This window comes from Drosophila novamexicana, unplaced genomic scaffold (assembly GCF_003285875.2).
Source record: "Drosophila novamexicana strain 15010-1031.04,08,12 unplaced genomic scaffold, DnovRS2.1 tig00000974-arrow-arrow-pilon, whole genome shotgun sequence".
Taxonomy (NCBI): domain Eukaryota; kingdom Metazoa; phylum Arthropoda; class Insecta; order Diptera; family Drosophilidae; genus Drosophila; species Drosophila novamexicana.
The window spans coordinates 1,739,317-1,757,384 of NW_020824834.1; the positions used below are offsets into that span (position 1 = coordinate 1,739,317).

At 36.9% G+C, this 18,068-nt stretch overlaps 1 protein-coding gene across 1 annotated transcript in view; it reads right to left on the reverse strand.

Moving 5' to 3' along the window:
- Nucleotides 1-18,068, reverse strand: part of LOC115765565 (protein bunched, class 2/F/G isoform) — a 154,812-nt gene that overhangs the window by 12,844 nt on the left and 123,900 nt on the right. The window contains exon 2 of the mRNA XM_030709208.1: nt 15,969-16,020. Within this exon, the coding sequence (XP_030565068.1) occupies nt 15,969-16,020 (52 nt within the window). The remainder of the gene's footprint in view (nt 1-15,968; nt 16,021-18,068) is intronic.

Below are 18,068 nucleotides of genomic sequence, written 5' to 3' on the forward strand. Positions count from 1 at the left end.
AAAACCCGGCAACCAGAAACGAATTATCAAAATAACGATTTCGATGCTTTAAAAGGATGCGCAGTAAATGCTCGAAAATGTTGAGAGGCCGCAACTAGCTGGAAATGTGACGAATATTGAATACCCTTTCATGGTAAAATATGATAAAAAGCTGTACAAATGTTATATGCTATAGAAACTATATCATAAAGTGCTCAAATCTAGCAGACTTTAACATACGTTCACGAAACTAAGCAAAGGGAAGATTAGATATGAATTCATAGACTTGAACCAGCGAGCTCTCTCTTGCTAGTTCGATGCGCAAACAACTTCGCCACGCAGGCTTATAACCTCGCTTGCACTCTTTCAAATATTTGACTGTATATCAATTCATAGAGTTGAACCAGCGAACTCTCTCTTGCTAGTTCGACGCGCAAACAACCTATACAAGCAGACGTCGCTTGCCCTCTCCCACAGTATCTCCCTCTTAAAACGTCACACTCCCCGTCATATAGTCATTATGCCCAGGCAAAGCTAGGGCATTCAAATTTTATGTTGCGCTATTTATACCAGATTTTTATGATGTTTGTGGCCTCGCTTTGGCAGGGTAGTTCGTGTGCGGCTGTTCAGCAAAGTGCGTCAACGATTTGTCCACGTTTGTGGCAGACACAGACTCGAACAAGTTAATTGCCACACGTGGCGTTGCGCGACGTTGCACGTCGCCCTCAAGCAAATGGCCTGGCATCTTGGCCAACTAATTTGCGCATTCAAATGCAATTAGCGCGGGTCTGTGTCTCTGTCTGTGTCTGTGTCTGTGTCTACCTGGCCAAATGCTAATCCGCATCGTAAAACGCTTTATGCGTTGCATTTGTTGCAACTGCCACCGAGTTAATTGCATTTGCAGTCTTATCTACCTTGCCTTTTTTTGGTCTTTAGCTGCAATTGCCTCAGTTTAAAACAGGCCAACGCACAGGTTTATGGCCTGGATTTTAATGAGCTGTCTGCCTAGAAAATCTCTCTGAATTGCATTGGCAAAAGGCATTCGATTAATTCGAATTGAAGGAAACTGAATAATACTATTAACTTATGAGTGATGAGAGAATTATATTCATTTCTTTGTTATCTCTTGATTCTCATGCGATTCTACGAAAACTTGGTGTTATGTAATGAAACTTTGAAATTATAATAATTCATAGAAGAAGAACTTGAGTCCAAACTCAAGAAAAGTGTACTTCACTTGTAAACAGACTGGAGAATGTGAATATAACAATTTAGATGTTTTTAACATCAGGAGTTTGCAATAATGAGATAAAAACAGATGAATAAATCAATTGAATTAAAAACAGTTGAATGTGTGAAGATGCCTAATAAAGCTGAAACTATAGAATTATCTATATATATGTATATATATATATATACCTATATACATATATATTTCCTATCTAAGCAAGAAAACTTCCATTAGAAGGCCTGTCAGATTAGAAGCCTCAACGTGCGACACTTTTTACAAGCAGTTCTTTATTAATGTTGTGCTCTACCAACACTGTTTATCGTATTACAACACTAGAGTACCTGATCTGTCACTCTCTCTCTCTTTCACTCTCCCTCTCACACGCTCTTTCTCTAATTTAGCTTTGCATATTTCAAATAGTTTGTAAACAAATGAACAGCGCAAAGAGGAACGCAAAACATGCTGAAAATTAATGAAAATTCGAATAGGGGGGCTCATCAAAAAGAACTACGCAAAACAAAACAAACAAGCCGAAAAAAAAGAGAAGCAAAACTGAATGATATTATCATGAATTATTCAAGGCCAATCACTCAATACGAAGAAGAAGAAGCCCCAACTATAATATTGTGATTGTATTTTGGACCCTATTCTGCAGAGGGGCAAGTTCCGATGATAAGTATATTGTATTTCTCTAATTCTTTTGTTTTTCTGACGTTCGCTCTCTCTCCCGTTTTGTGGCTATTTTTGGCAATCGTCAAAAGTTCCCTAGGGTTCGGCTGCCCGTAGTCCCCCCGACCCCCGTCCCGACCAATTACTTATCCAAATTAGTTGCCCATTCTTTGCAACCGTTCAATTTGTTTCCACTGTGGAATATTACGTTTCGCTCTTTTAATTGAAATTCATTGGACGGAAAAATTTCAATTCGATGTAGACATCAGTTCTTCGGGGGCCTCTAATAAACTATCTATATATATATGGACTTACGTTACCGGAGCGCAAACACAAATGATTTGTTTTCTTTTTTGTTGCTTACCTGCAAAGAGAGAGAGAGAGAGAGAGCAGAGGTTGGGGAAATGTCAAAAACATAAATAAATAAACATAAATGTATATTATCTACAGTTTCTGGGAAAAAGACATCAAAATGTCAACAGCTAATGATATAGGGGCCAAAACAAGACATTTGCCTACTATATAGAAATATTTCGAATTTTCTTTTTCTTTTGATTTAGTCTTAATTATTTGTATTATAAAATGGCCCATCAGGCAAATTGAACGTGGCAGAATATATGTTTTTCATTTTTCTTGGCTAAACTATTAAATGCGGAAGCAACTGAACGAAAGCCTCTCCATAGATACACACACTCACACTCGCGCACACACACCTCGTTTACTTTCTGAGATATTTATTGTTTTATTTTGTTTTGCCCGGCACAATGAAAAAGTTTCCACTGTCTGTGTGACAGCGTAGAATAACGTCGTCTGGACACAGTTTTCCCAATGTTCAATTGGCATATTGGTGCCAGATTTGAGAGAAAACAAGAATGCTCGACTACGAGATACCCTCTACACCGGCGACAAGCTGGCTTTACAAAGTTTTCCTTTATATCAATTTGCTGACTTCAACTCTAAAGCGCTCCGAAAATGGCTCAGAAAACAAATATATGATATGGATATTCATTTTTATCTTGGGAATGGGCGGAGTTATTAAAGATTTTATATAAGCTCGATCTCTTCGTGCATTAGCAGATCTTACATCCCAAATTTCAAGTCTCTAGCTCGCATAGTTCTCGCGCTCGAACGCCTTATTGGCTGTTATTCGCTCAGGAACCTTGGGAATGGGAGGAGTTATTATGAATTTCAAATAAACTCACTCTTTCCTTGTACTAGAAGAGCCTGCATCCCAAATTTCAAGCCTCTAGCTCATATAGTTCTCGAGCTCGAACGCCTTATTGGCTGCACATAGTCATAATACCCTTTCTTACGCATTTTCAATGAGTGTAGGGTATATATATAAAAGAAAAACACGGCCCAATAACAACAACAAGAGCTACCAAAACTGGCACGTGAACATAAAATTGGTTCGCTTTGAATAATACAAAAATTAATCATTGTATTGCAAAATCATCTAATTTTAAACGTGGCTCAGAGAAACAAACACACGAACGATCGGATCGTACGATCGGTTCGTTTCGTTTGGCTTTTGGGTTTGGAACGCATCGTATGCAAAACCAAAAAGTAAAAAAAAAAAGGCAAACGCGTTTTCGTGTTGGCGTCTGCGATCATGGCCAAATTTAAACATAAATATGGCCCGAAACTTAATGACGAGGCTAAAGCAGGTAGGTGTGTCGCCCGTTGCGAGTCTCGGCCAAAAGTCGCCAGACAACGCATGCCACGCATACGCAGCAGCAGCTCACGACGACTCGCAACTTGTTCGACTGGTTCACGAGTCAATAAAGTCGACTCGATGAACGCATTTCAATTTTGTTGTTTGGTTGACTTGAGTAAAACGCACTTGAATATTATAATTATACACGCATGTATAAGGAGAGCGAGGAGGGGAAGATGCTCTCTAGATAATCCCCATTAGATGGGTGTCTATCAATGTTCAAGGCAATATCGAGAATCTATATGCTCACAAGTGTCTGGGCCACAGTCTGGCCATAAGTCAATAGTTTTTTATAGTTATAGCCTCGTCAAACATTTGGCTATTTAACTTGTAAACAGACAGTTATCTATATGAAACAAAAAACTTTCCATGTAATTGTTATTTAGTTCAGTTGGTTAGTCGATTCTTTATCAAGTCTGAAGTGAACGAATAAACAATACTTTGTTCAGGGAACCAATGAAAAATGTTAAATACTCGAGTCAGAAGACCTTTAAAATGTGTTATCTACAACACTTTTTATTGTTGTTGTTGTTGTTGTTGTTGTCGTTGACTGTGTCTATTAGAATCAGGGCTGCCTTGCGGTTCGGTTCATGAACCTGAGTTTATATATTCAGAAGCCCTGGCTTGGAGCTGAGTCTTCCTTAAAAGTGCTTTATATTGAAACAAACTATCTTTGCAGCTAAAAAGTAAGTATATTTAAGACGATTTTGCAGACATGCGAGAAAATTGAAGCTTGTCAAAGCTTAGTTTGATGAAAATATCGCGAAAACGGAATGTTTAACCAAACAATCTACTTTTCGACCCATCGTAGCTGTCGCAACTATATGATATAGTATGCCGATGTATATAAGTCAATATACATACATGCCGTGCTTGATCCAGATATCTTGATAAAGAAGTATTTTTCGGGCTGATAATAAAAATATATTTTAAAATTCCTAATTGGAAGTTTGCGTTTATTATTTCCAGACTCAATTTCTATATCTTTTTCTCTATCCATAAAAATCTGTCGCATAGTCCATATAAGATGAACAAAGACCATAAATGGAAATCTTAGCCAAAGAACGTACATTAATGCCGCGTATATCCTGTGCTAATAATAAAGTTATTCAAATGTATTTTTAAATCTTTCATAAATATATGAATGCTGGTCTATTTTCAATTATAAATCAATGTTTTTTTTTTCTGTGATTTTATTTTTAGCCAATCTGCTTTTGAGCTGATTTATATTTGTTGTCTTTTAGTCTTTTTGTACTTTTTGCTCGCCTTGTTTATGCGGCGAATGCCAAAAAGTTAATTAGGTCAGCAACTGTTTTTGTCAGTTTTCAATATTGTTTAAACACATATAAACAATATATGAGTACATTTTTTAAAACAGCAAAAAATTGTGGCCGTGCGCTTGGCAACCGAGCAACAAAACTGCACAAACAATAAGAAACGACAAAGAGAGAGAAACAAGCAAAAATGCGGCTAGTCGAGAGTGCACGACTGGAAGTTATCCTGTAAGCAGGTTAAACAAATTAACAATTCTATGATATGGGCTGGACATTCAATTATATGCGTGTGTCTGAGAACGAGGAGGATTTAACTTCTAAAGTAGTTTAGATAGTTCCCAAAACTGAAGCACACCGAAAATAGTCTCTGAAATGCAAGCTGAACTTGACTTTTGCAATTCTCAACAAGTTCAAGCTTCGGACAGAGAAAAGGTATTTCCAACTCGCAAGAAGTTAAAGTTTCGATCAGAGAAAAAAGCGCTTTGCAATTCTCAACAAGTAAGAGCTTTGAGCAGGCGATAACGAAGTTTGCAATTCTCAACAAGTTAGAGCTTAGAACAGAGGAAAAGACGCTTACAATTCTCAACAAGTTAAGCCTTTAGACAGGGGATAAGGGGTATTTGCAATCCTAGGGTACATAGAAAAGTCTGCTGTTAATAGAATTCTCTACAAACAGCCTTCCCACTTTTGTTTATGCAATTTTATTTTTTGGTATCATCGACTAGGAATATATATGCTTTATAGTTTCGGTTTGTGCTACTCTATACACTGTCTATACACATAAGAAACCCCTATTTCGACAAGAGTCACAGGGTATAACAAATAAATAAAATTGTTGGCCAAGTGTGGAAAAACTTTGGTTGTAAATTCATTTAAGTTGTTGTTGTTGCTGCTGCTGCTGCTGCTGCTCATTGTTGTGCATGTTTTGGGGGTATATCAAGTGCAGGTTGACAGTTTGGCAGTTGATTGACATTTCTAGTTGTTGTTAAGTGGCACAGCCGTGTGTGTGTGTGTGCGTGTGTGTTGAGGTGTAAAAGTGGATAGTTGTGATTTGAAAGAGACAGAGAAATTTGTCAACTTTGAGTCTTAACAGCTGCTGGCATATCAATAGCTGGCCACGCCCACATCACTTGAGATTTGACTGACTTTAAAAGCTTTGCAGGGTTAGGCCCTAATTTGTGCTAGATTCAAGTTGAAAACACTTTAAAAGGTCACTCTGCTCCACTATTCACACGGGTTATGTGTTTTAATCAGTGATTAATTCGCTCAATTCAATTACTTCCTGATTGTGGCTCGTTTGCAACTCAAATGGAAAGCAATTTAAGCACATTACGGAAGATAAAGCCAGGCAAAAGTTCATGCTCGGTGCGCGCTTCTAAGTATATGGCACAAAGGTCATTATGTCAATATATCAACATTAATAAAACGGTTCAGTTCAGAGGTGAACATCATTTCAGGCTCTGTTTCACGGCTATGGCAAATGCGACAGGGTCACATTAATCATTGTGAACGGCGACTATTTCTAAAGTCTTTCTGTTTCTCTTTACATTATGATGTACGAAGGAGTGCATACGATTTAGCTAGACATGATTTGTGTTAGGAATTTATGTGCTTACCCAAAGAATGCGAAAGTTGAAAATGTGAAATAAATAAGCCGAAAGGGAATTTATCGCAAACAAAAGAATTCTTCTCTCTATACAATTTTATAAGTATATACATATGTACGGAATGTGACCTGCCTTATGCAATCTATATAAATACAGTTCTTTACATAAATTAAAATGTTGTAGAGTATTTAAAATTCGTTGGGATTCACAGCAATTAAATGGTTTCTGTTTAACATTAATTTGTATGCAGGCGCCATTTCGGCAGGGTGAAAATTCATTCACATGTGTTTGTTATGATGTTTAATTTGCATAAATCTGTTGATTGTTTACGCCGCATCCGAATATACAAATAAAAGCAGAAAGCATAAATTATAATAAATATACTTGGGTTAATTCGTAAAGTCCAAGTGTAGCCGGTTTTTGTTTACGCCTTTATTAAATAAATTTGGGCAAATAATTTACTCAAAAATTGGCACAAATTATTTTTGTGGCCCAATGAATAAATCAAATGCTGATTTATTTATTGCGCCTAGTTCCGCGTGTGTCAGGCAGGAAGCTGCTGTCCGCATGAAAGATAAAAAGAAAAAAAACAATTGCCTTGTTCTGGCGCCGAAGCTGTCCAATTAATTTTGCAATTTGGCATAAAAAGACCAACAACAGCTGCGCCCAATTGAGCTAAATTTCAAGTGTGCCTCTCTCTCTTATATAAGTGGGTAAAGACTCGTTTGCTTGTGGGCCGGGCTAGAACGATAAGCAGTCACAATAGAATCCAAAGAGCATAAAATTGATAAGACCAGTCAACACCGCCCCCCAAGGGCGTTGAGTCGAGTTGTTGATAAATACGTGTGCCAGAGATTAGCCAGACTGTGGCATAGGCCCGTCGATAAATGAATATATATATATATATATATATATATATATATATATATATATATATATATATATATATATATATATATATATATATATTATACATATATCAGGGCGTAGCTTTAATCAATCAAGGTTTTTCAGTTTATTGTCAGAGCGCACTTTGACGCACACGAGCGCGCAGCTGCTTTTTTGGACATGACGTGATTTTGGCAGGGAGCGCACTTTGATATAAAACGAGTTGAGTTAGAAGGCAGTGTCTCGCACAGAGCGCACTTTTGCCTATACACACGTAGTTAACAATAAGTATTCAAAGCTATAAGAGAAGCGTCAGGCACAGTGCACTTCGGCAAATATGACCGCAGCTGACACTTTCGCCCAAACGACCGTAGTTACCGTAACTCTGCAAGGCTAAGACACGAGAGATGTCAAACAGAGCACACTTTTGCCTATACGACCGCAGTCGCAATAACTAGTGAAGTAACAGCCGCATCTGTTGCACAAAGCATACTTTTGCCTATACGACCACAGCTATTGCATGTCAACAAGGATAAGACATGAGAGATGTCAAGCACAACACACTTTTGCCTATACGACCGCAGCTATTGCAACTCAACAAGGATAGGGCTCGATAGATGTCAAGTACAACGCACTTTTGCCTATACGACCGCAGCTATTGCAATTCAATAAGGCTGAGAGACTTGAGATGTTAAACACAACGCACTTTTGCCTATATGACCGCAGCTACTGTAACTCATCAAGGATAAGAACGAGACATGTCGTGCACAACGCACTTTTGCCCAAAACAGCCGCAGCGATAGAAATTGAGTGCGCGTAGCAACAAAATGCGATTTGTCGATCAATTTGAATGCAAGTGAGTGCAAGTTTCGAGTGCATTCGCAAATTGTGACTAGCAAGCGATAAAACTGAAAAACTGACCCACTTTCAAGTGGCGCTTGCCGACTGCAGCCTAAGGCTAACACCAGGCGTTTGTCTCTAGGCCAGTTAATATTTCCATACTAAGTACGGCAACGTCTGGTTTCAGTGTTGTCTAACACGTTTTACACGTGTACATGTGTGTGTGTGTGTGCGAGTGAGTGTGCGCGTGTGGGCATGGGTCTGTTTTATTTGGCAACAGACTCGGCGAACAAAAGCACAAAATGACCTTGAATGTGAAATGAAAATTCTAGACGAAGCGAAACGAACATAAGAAAATTACCCCAAACAGAACATTTAGTATAGTTCTATGCCACATACCCTGTATAAATGGATGGGAAGGTTATGAGATAGTTGTCTTCACGAAGATATATATTATAGAATATAGAATTCTTCTCAAGTTGTCCCTCTTTGAGATCATGTATCTCAGGAACTATAGGAGTTATAAACGTGAACCTTGGTATGTAGCTGCTTTTTTGCCCCGCACAAATCCAGTTAGCACGGAATATTAGATAACTAAGGCCACAGCAGAGTTACAAGAGGTAAGGGATATCATTTAGGCTGGCATTTTGGTGTGCACTATTTCTGTCTTTTCCTTTCGTTCTTGGCATGTGCTGCACAGACAATGACATTTATTGGCATGTCGTCACCTTCTGCATTTGCCAGCACTTTGATACAATTTGCCACAATTTGGTCATGCAAATGCAAATGCCGCCAACGGCTAATTGCAACAAAATTCACGGTACTTTGTGCCGCTTTTTCTGGGAAATTGTTGCATGACTGAGTCACAGTGTGTGTTGTAGTTGTTGCCGTTCGGCCGACACAGGTGAGCTCATCCGCCCGAAGTTGTTGTGAAATTGTACGCCAAACATTCACATGCACACAATTCACAATATACACATTCACAATTTTTATAGCTGCATTACTTTCTGGCTTACATTTGACGCGAATTGAAAGTCGCCGACCTCCGACCAAGAACAACAATAGCCTCATCAAATGTACAATTTCCAAAGAACTTACGCTAGAACGAGAACTTTTACTCTCAACAAAAAACTACCGTCTTATGCAATTGCCAAGCGCAGCATCTGCAACACAGCGTTGCACTTGGGTCTATTGTGACGCAATCTTAAGCCAAGCCAAATGACGTCAACAGCCAATGACAAAGACAAAAGCTGCTCTCAGATTGTTTATAGCAAAACACAATGCATGCGAGATTGTAATGTGAGCTGTAATTAAAACTGTTGCACTCATGGGAAAATTGAGGAAACTTAATTGTGACTGGCCACATTCTGTCTAGATGGCAACGTTCGGTAGGGCGACAGTGTTGGGTAATGCAAAAGCACAAGTTAAAAGAAGTGTAAACAGTGTTGACAAATGCTTTCGTAAGAAATGCCTTGTTTAGCTAAAAATAGCTTAGTTAGAAATTGGAAAGATAGTTCCAGCTGACAACCTCTAAGAATGTCCAAATTTAGCTAGAAAATAGCTAAATTTTCAACACTGGCTGTACGAGTCACACATATCACATTCACTCCCTCTGCATTTCTTACGTTTGCTATCCCCTTCTTACAACATTTTTATCGATTCTTCTTTGTGCTGCATCCTTAAACGTTAACAGCTGACAACGCTGCTTTGCAATCATTCCTTAGCAACTGAAAAGCTGTCCTAAAAGAAGCTGGGCACATTTTCAAGACAATAACTTTGCTTTTCACTTTCCCATCTTTATAAGCTTCTTACTCACTTTCTAAGCGTTGGCGTGACACGCTTATTTGTTCACGTGTCCATCTCTAATGAGCCGCCTTAATAATATGGTTGGCACTTTCTGGCAACCATTTGCCAGATCGAACGATAAGCACGCAGTGGGAACGCTCGTGCCACAACTAATTAGCACTATTCAACTATAGTCAAAGCCATAAGCCGACGTCTGACGTCAACCGGTTCAAAGTGCAATTAGAGCGGATATACATATATATATATTTATACAGATACTTTGAATTAGATACAGATAACAATAACTGGATTGTTAGTGGCAGCAAATTGTACTTTGATTCCAGAGAGATTCCATTGCAGACAACTGTTGGATTTTCAATTCAAATTATGGAAATACTCGAATATTATTGCCAGATGTATTTCTGTTTCGGTTTCTATTGCTGTTATGCAAGCTTGTTGTCATTATCTTTTATGAAAAGCATAAAAAGCATTTAGCAATAATCATTTTTGTTGTGTTCTTTCGCTTTCAAAGCTCGAAGCACTTGGACAAATAGAACAGAGTTTCGGCTGGAAAATAAAATGCCGTACACTCGAACCTGGTCAACGTGTTTTTATTTCTTCTGTTTTTTATCTTATCTGTTCTGTTTCTCTCTCATTATGTTGTTTTATTTTTATGGCTCTCGTTTGTGGGCCTTGTTTTGTCACTCGAGCTGGAAATAATACCCACATTAGCCGTAGACTCGGCAGCCAGTCAAAATAGGCTTATGAAGCGTTGAAAAATTAACACCATAAATGTCATTAACTCATTTAGATGCATTATCGTTCGCTTCTCGCTTCTCTCTTATCTTGTTATTGTTATTTCGACTTGTTTCCCTGTGTATTAAACATGTTTTCTGCTTTTCTGCTTTTCTGCTTTTCTTGTTTTTTTCCTGTCAAGTATTGAGGAAATTCGTTAATTATCGCTGCCCGCTCTGGTGCTTAACTCTAGACAAATTGATAAGATTTAAGAGTTTATTGCCAGTTCACGACGCGGCAGGTAAGGCATATAATCTTTGGTGAAGGTTTTTAATCGATTGAGGCTGATAGCAAAGTTAGTATTAAGCGTAAAGCTTCAATGATTTCTATGAGTATAAAGTTTTAATTGGTTAAAGAAACTGTCAAGAGTTATAGAAAACGTTTCGATTTGAAAAGTTGTCCACCCATTTTCAAGCAAATGAATATTTCGGTCAGGTTTAGTCTATTTTCTATTTTACCTTTCCGTTTCAACACTATTTAACTTTAAATAGTTTGTTTTCGAAAGTATTACGGCTTCCCAATCAAAATTGATAGAATATTTGACTTTGACCTTATGAACATTTTGTTGGTATTAGAATAAGTATAATATGTTATTTTAAAAAGTTATAAAGGTTGAAAATTCTCAAACCGAATAATTTGTCAATATGTAAGCCCAACATTTGATAGTTAAAAACGTAAATAACATTATATTTCAAGCACTTTGTTCTGGGATTAGAAAGAACAGCATAAAAGTATGCTTTAGAGTTTTCTAAACTTTATATAGCACACATATATTATACCCTATGCTAAATTCTAGGTATTCCATATCTCTTTACCTTACATGCACTTCAATTTCCCGTTGGTCAGTTGAAAAGCTTATCAAAATTTGTAGACAAACGTTTGATTTCATATAGTCTAGCGCTTCGAATCGTAGTAGCTGATAAGCATTTGTTAAATCAATTACTAAATATTAGTATAACCTAAAAACCTTATCAGGAACAACGTATATATTAAAGATTCAAGAAAGAAAAAATAAAGTAATATTTAATCACTGAAATGCCAGCCAAGTGGCGCCTAGACTTTGTTTTGTTTTGACTGAAATATGTTTTTGTTCTTCAACAGCAGATTAAATACATATTTTCAGGGCATTTGCGCGCAACGGGCAAAAGAGATTAGCCCAAGAAGAAAGTGGAACGTGAGAGTGTCGAGGGGAGGCTACCATACTTATATAGGATAGATAATCGCGCCAGAGTTTGTTCTATGCATAATAAACATTGTCTATGCCCCTAGGCCCGTTCTTATCGCAGCAACTGCTGATATTTCTATGGCAAATACATATACTCCTTCTCCTAGGCAAGAGTCGTGTTTGCCAAAAGAAAAGGCAATAAGAAACTCTTCTTAAATGCGCAAAAAAAGTGACGTCATGAACTGATTCGCACTTTGATTGATAAGCAAACAAATTATAAACAAAATAAGAATCATTTATATATATATGAATATTTATATACAAAACGTAAGTAAATATAGAAGGCATTGTTTGAGGAAGCCAACGCCACACTTCCGCCCACACGAAGGGCGTGTGTTTGCATTGTTTATGTTTTCTCATTGTTCCTGAATTTGTAAAACAGGAAAGATGTCATATTTTGATGCCTGCCGTAAATAAATTACGAAAAATGTATAAGCCATGCGCGTTATTTGTAGATAACAAATTACTTTTGCGGCGCGTTTAAATAATTTATGAAGAGCACAAAAAACAGATTCGAAATGTCGTCACATGAATTACTCAGACGGGGCATGAACTCTTTCGATTGCGAGATATTGAACTCTTTGCAAAGAAATTACCTCAATAGATAAGTTAAATAAGCAAATTTGAACACGAATTGTGTTTATGTGCTTAAATATATACAAAATTCTTAATTTAGACAAACATTGCGGCTTATGCTAAACAGATATACTTTAGCTAAGTTTTCAAAGCTGAGCTTAAATATGCTGTGCCTGGCGTAAGTTAAACGCTTCTCCCTTATATATACAATTCTATAACGAGACACACATTATGTCTTATACTAAACAGATGTACTGTATTTCAGTCTACAATGCTGCGGATAATTATATATTGTGCCATTAAAAACATATTCAAACTCCTTGCAGTAAAATTCTTTAATTAGATAAGTTAAAATGAAAAGTGTATGATGAAGTATGAATGAAGTATAGAGACAAGCATTGCGGCTTGTACTAAACAGATATACTTTAGCGAAGTCTTCAAAGCTGACCTTTAATATGCTGTTCCTATTGCGTAAGTTAAAAGCTTCTCCCTTATATATACAATTCTATAACGAGACACACATTATGTCTTATACTAAACGGATATACTGTAGTTAAGTCCACAATGCTGAGGATTAATGTATATTGTGCCATTAAAAACAGATTCGAACTACTTGCAGTAAAATGATCAAATTAGATAAGTTCAAATGAAAATTTGACGACGAATTATGTTAATGTGCTTATTTATACATAATTCTTTATAGAGACGAACTTAGATCTCATACTAAACAGATATACTTTAGCCAAGTTTTCAAAGCTGAGCTTTGGTATGCTGTGCCTCTGCGTAAGTAAGTTAAAAGCTTCTCTCTCAAATTTGTTATTTATGTCAATGGTTTGTCAGCTATTATCTATAATATGTTGCAAATATAAGTTTGATTTGTGTATATATACTTTGTAAACTCAAAAAAACGCCCACTTTGAATGGGCAAAGTTTAGAATACTTTTACGACTCGCTTATCTAATCGGCAGCACCTTTTCCGGAGTTTATCGCATTGCTTTTATGCGAACATTTAACTATTTTGATAAAATGACAATTGTTTTTACTTTGATATCTAAAAATGAAATCGCACAAACAACTCATTAAATGTAATTTTGTGTGCACCTGACGAGCGCTTCAGGTGTCATTTCTATTTTTAAACCCCACCGAAAATAATATAAATATAACTTCACACTTCACTCAAAATATCCAAAAAAGCAAAAAGGGAGATTTTTGTTGTTGCTTAGAGTGAGGCTTGATGACTTTCACTTTCGCTTGGATCAGATATAAGTATAATTATAATTTTGAAAAAAATGAAATTGTTTTTGCCATGGGCACAACAAAATGTACTTAAGCGATTATAGTGTGTGTTGTGTGTGTGTGCGGGTGTGTGTGTATTTTATTATGTTCATTATTATTATTATTATTTTGTGCTTTGCGCAGCGGAATGGCAAACAATTTATGGCATTTTCGAGTGCCGCCGCGCGATAAGCTACGCACACACACACACTCGCACACTCGCACACACACACTTAAGCAAATGTCTGCCATTTTGTAAACAACAGAATTTGCTGATAAGCGCGAGGCGAGCGCTAATAAAATAAAAATAAAACCCAGCACGAATAAAATGCTTTAATAATGTATTTTATTATTATTTATTTTTGATTTTTGCCAAGGTCAAAAGCGAACGCAGCTTGGAGAAGAGGAATAAATCCTGTTGCAAGAAAAGTGAAACATAATTGCGAAAATTGACTTTCACATGCGATAGAAACTTCTCAGACAAATGGAAAGGCAAGCAAACGCGACACAGACACAGAATCAGCTTTGGGCTTTTTATCTCTCTCTCTCTTGCTCTTTTCTTCCTTTTCTTTTTATTGGCCCGAAGAAAGTGCAGAAGACGGCAATTGAACTGACCCAATTGACCAACAATGGTCAGCTTTGGCTGCTGCTGCTTCTTCTTCGCTGTCTGAAGAGTTATAGATTTGATTTCAAAAGGAAAAGTTGACTGGACTTAAACGAGCAACTGCAACTGCAACAAGCCGCATCTGCAACAGGCCGCATCTGCATGCAACAAGTGGCAACAATATGTGTCAAGCCTCGGGCACAGACAGATCCGTGATGGCATATATATACATTCCAGCTTGATTGATTGAATGATTGATTGGTGATTAAGACTTAATCGAGTTGTTTTTTTAATTTAAATTCCTGTAATTCCTGAAGCAAGGTTGGAAAATTGATTTTAAAACTAATTTAAAGTACTTTGGCAGACTAAATCATATTAATATATTCCTTCGAGGAAATTCATTTTCTAATCACATTTTGGACTATTTGAAACTGCAATTTATGTCAATTAATAACCCATCAATAGCCCGGCTTGGATTAGTTGAGAGCTTTAATCGTTTTGAGATAATCTTTAATAATTTGACGTCATTCACATTTGGCCCATTGAAGAAGGTCCGATAACAGAACCTTGCGAGCATTTGACATTGTGAATGAATGAAGGCAGGGAAGTAATAATTGATTATACGTAGATTGCACTTATCTAACTATGTTAGTTTGCAAAGAGTTTTAAAGGCTCTCTAGAATACCTCAACAGCCTTTCAACATAAAACTCAAATCAACCTAGTTAAGTAATATTATTAGCGCAACATAAGGCTCTTCTATAATAGTCCAAGTGCTGTAGTTGTTGTCAAGGTTTCGTTTGGGCTCAACTCGAAGAGCGACCATTCTGACAGACCAGCAAAACAATCAAGGCTATATATATATATATATATACATATATATATATATCGAATATATATTTCGTATATAACGCAACATAGCTGGGTGGGCGCAAAAGTTCAGCTCAATCAAAAGCCGCCCACAAGAGCTGGCGGCACGCAATTCAATTGAAGGAAACGCAACACAATTGTCGGAGATGGTTTATTTTTAACAAAGAGTTGGCAAATAATAAACACAATTGTCAGCTTTGCTGCTCTTTTAATTGAGTCTAAAAATAGCTGCGTACAAGAATACGAGCGAGCGAGCTATCAATTCAATTGAACTAAATTTGCAGACAAATGAGAAGCGCAGAGAGAGGCGGGCTGTTGCTCGGGTCTTTGGCCAAATTCAAGTGCTGCTTTTTACAGTCTCAATTGGTTTTTTTTTTGAAGTGCAACAGTCGCTGATCAGATCAGGTTTAAAGGTAATCTGCAGCTCTTTATGTTTTTGTTTTGTTTTGGATTGCAGAATAACAATTTGAGCAATTCGTTGTTATTATTCACGGTCGTTGATAAGCAGCATAAAAACAACTCTAGAGATAACTTTTTGTTGCTTATCAACACACTCCATACAGAATGCATAATTAAAGACGAGGACTTGCGATTCTACTTATAGCTTGGCTTATGAAGGAAAGTATTGCACTTACCATTGCCTGTTCGATTTTGTTGTCAATCGCAACTGCACTTGTTCCAGATGCACTGAAAAAAATCCAATTAAAGTTTAATTAATTTAAAATAGCATAAGAATAAAAGCTGAAAGAAATGCATATTTGAAGCATTCACTAAATACTTATATTTAATTTAACCCACTTATCTTAAGGCTTCTAAAAGCTTCGTCAACCGATTTTAAGGTTACGTTTTTTCTATAAATAACAATATTTAAAATATATTTAATTTTCTCGCATATCCAAAAATCAAATGTCAACAATTAAAAACACATCACGCGATTTGGGATGCAGCTTCAGCCGCGGGCCAAATACAAATGCGGTTTATTTCAGTTTGACCTTGCGGGGATTGAGGTCAATGAAAATGATAATAAAACTTCCTACAAGCCAAAAATAAAGAGTCGGAAAAATAAAAGAGTCGCCGTTTGAGCGCAATGTCAAATGCGCAATTAAATTGTCAGCTTTTCGCAAAATTAAATGTGAAAAAAAGCCAAAAAATTGAAAGATAAAACTGAGATCTATCAAAGCGTCGCCCCATCAAATGTTGCCACAACACAACAACACATTCGCTTGGCTCATTAAAATGATTGAAAGCAAGTCCCCTCCCCACCTCCAACCCCCCTCACAACACTCCTTTGTAACGGTCTGTCAGTTTCGATTTGAAATGGTTTAATATGTCAGTGGAGCAGCTGGAAATAAATACATGTACGTACAGTTAAGTATTTCCTTAATTATTGGCTGAACAAGCAAATTGCATATTAGAGCACTGTTCGAGTCGCATTTAATTATGCAACACTGGCAAAAAAAAAGAAAACTAAAAAAAGACAAACAAACATAATCCATTCAACAATTGTCTGCAATTACATAAAATAAAAAATCACCCAGAGTTCAATTTGAATGCTAAAAGCCATAAAAATAATAATAATAACTGTTATAGTCGAACGTTTTCGAGCACTAAAAACTCAGTTCGGTTCTCAGTAAATGGCGAGCCACTCGCCCAGATTTACGCTCACCTTGAGCAAATGTTTCGGGCTGAAAAAGCCGCCAACTGGTTTTTCACAAGTCAGACTACAAAAAAAAAAAATAAATAAATAAGCAAACAAATACCATTCAAGGACTTTCGACAATTGCCAACGCGATAATCATAATAATATATTCTTGATTAAAGCGCGGCGACGTTCGACTGTGATTAGCATTTTTAGGAACGAGTACATTGAACCAAACAGCCAAGTTTTATGGGTTATAGATCATGGCCAGCGCCGAATAGTGCATGGCATTCGACCATACAGAACTTTAGATTTCGCAATCGAACGATAATGTGTATATATGAGCTCAGACAAGAAAGAGAAGCGAGCGCAACCTTTAATGTGTTGAGGTGTTCGCACGCAATACCCCTCCCTTATAGAAATGGCAATGGTTAATGTGTCATCATAAAGATGGCTTCAATTGATATCAGGCCACAGTGGCAACAGTGAGTCACATCCAAAATGGGAAAGACTCGGTCATGCTCCGGGTGCCGAATTGCAACTACTTTGGCAAGTCAAAGGTGAGCACACATTTCAAGCTTGGTAATTCGCTTGGGAAATGAGTCAATGAAGAAGTATTTTATGAGTGCACTGTGCTAGGGGGAATGCCAGTACTTTGATTTTTTTTTTTTTGGAAGCCTATGACATCAGATCTTAAATAAACACTTTTACATTCACTGAGCTGAACATTTGTAATATTAACTATTTAACTACATTTATAAACTGTTTATTACAATTCAGCTAAGGAACTTATTTGACATGTTGTTAAACTCGAAAGGTTTTCTATATTAACCATTTCCTATTTGTATCTCAAATAATAACATTAACATTTTCTGTTAAAATGAGCGCTTGCTGTTAACTGCACATTTTTCTGTTAGACAGGAGCAGAATGTCAGTGTTGTCAACTTGCGTTGCAATGCAGGCACATCTAGAGCGTTACAGTGTGACCATACTTAGCGAAAAATGTTCAATTAATTTGGAAACGAGAAAACGAAATTGAATTTAGTAATTTGTGAAGCTTAAAATAAAGAAACTAAAAAGCAAAATTGTCGAGTCT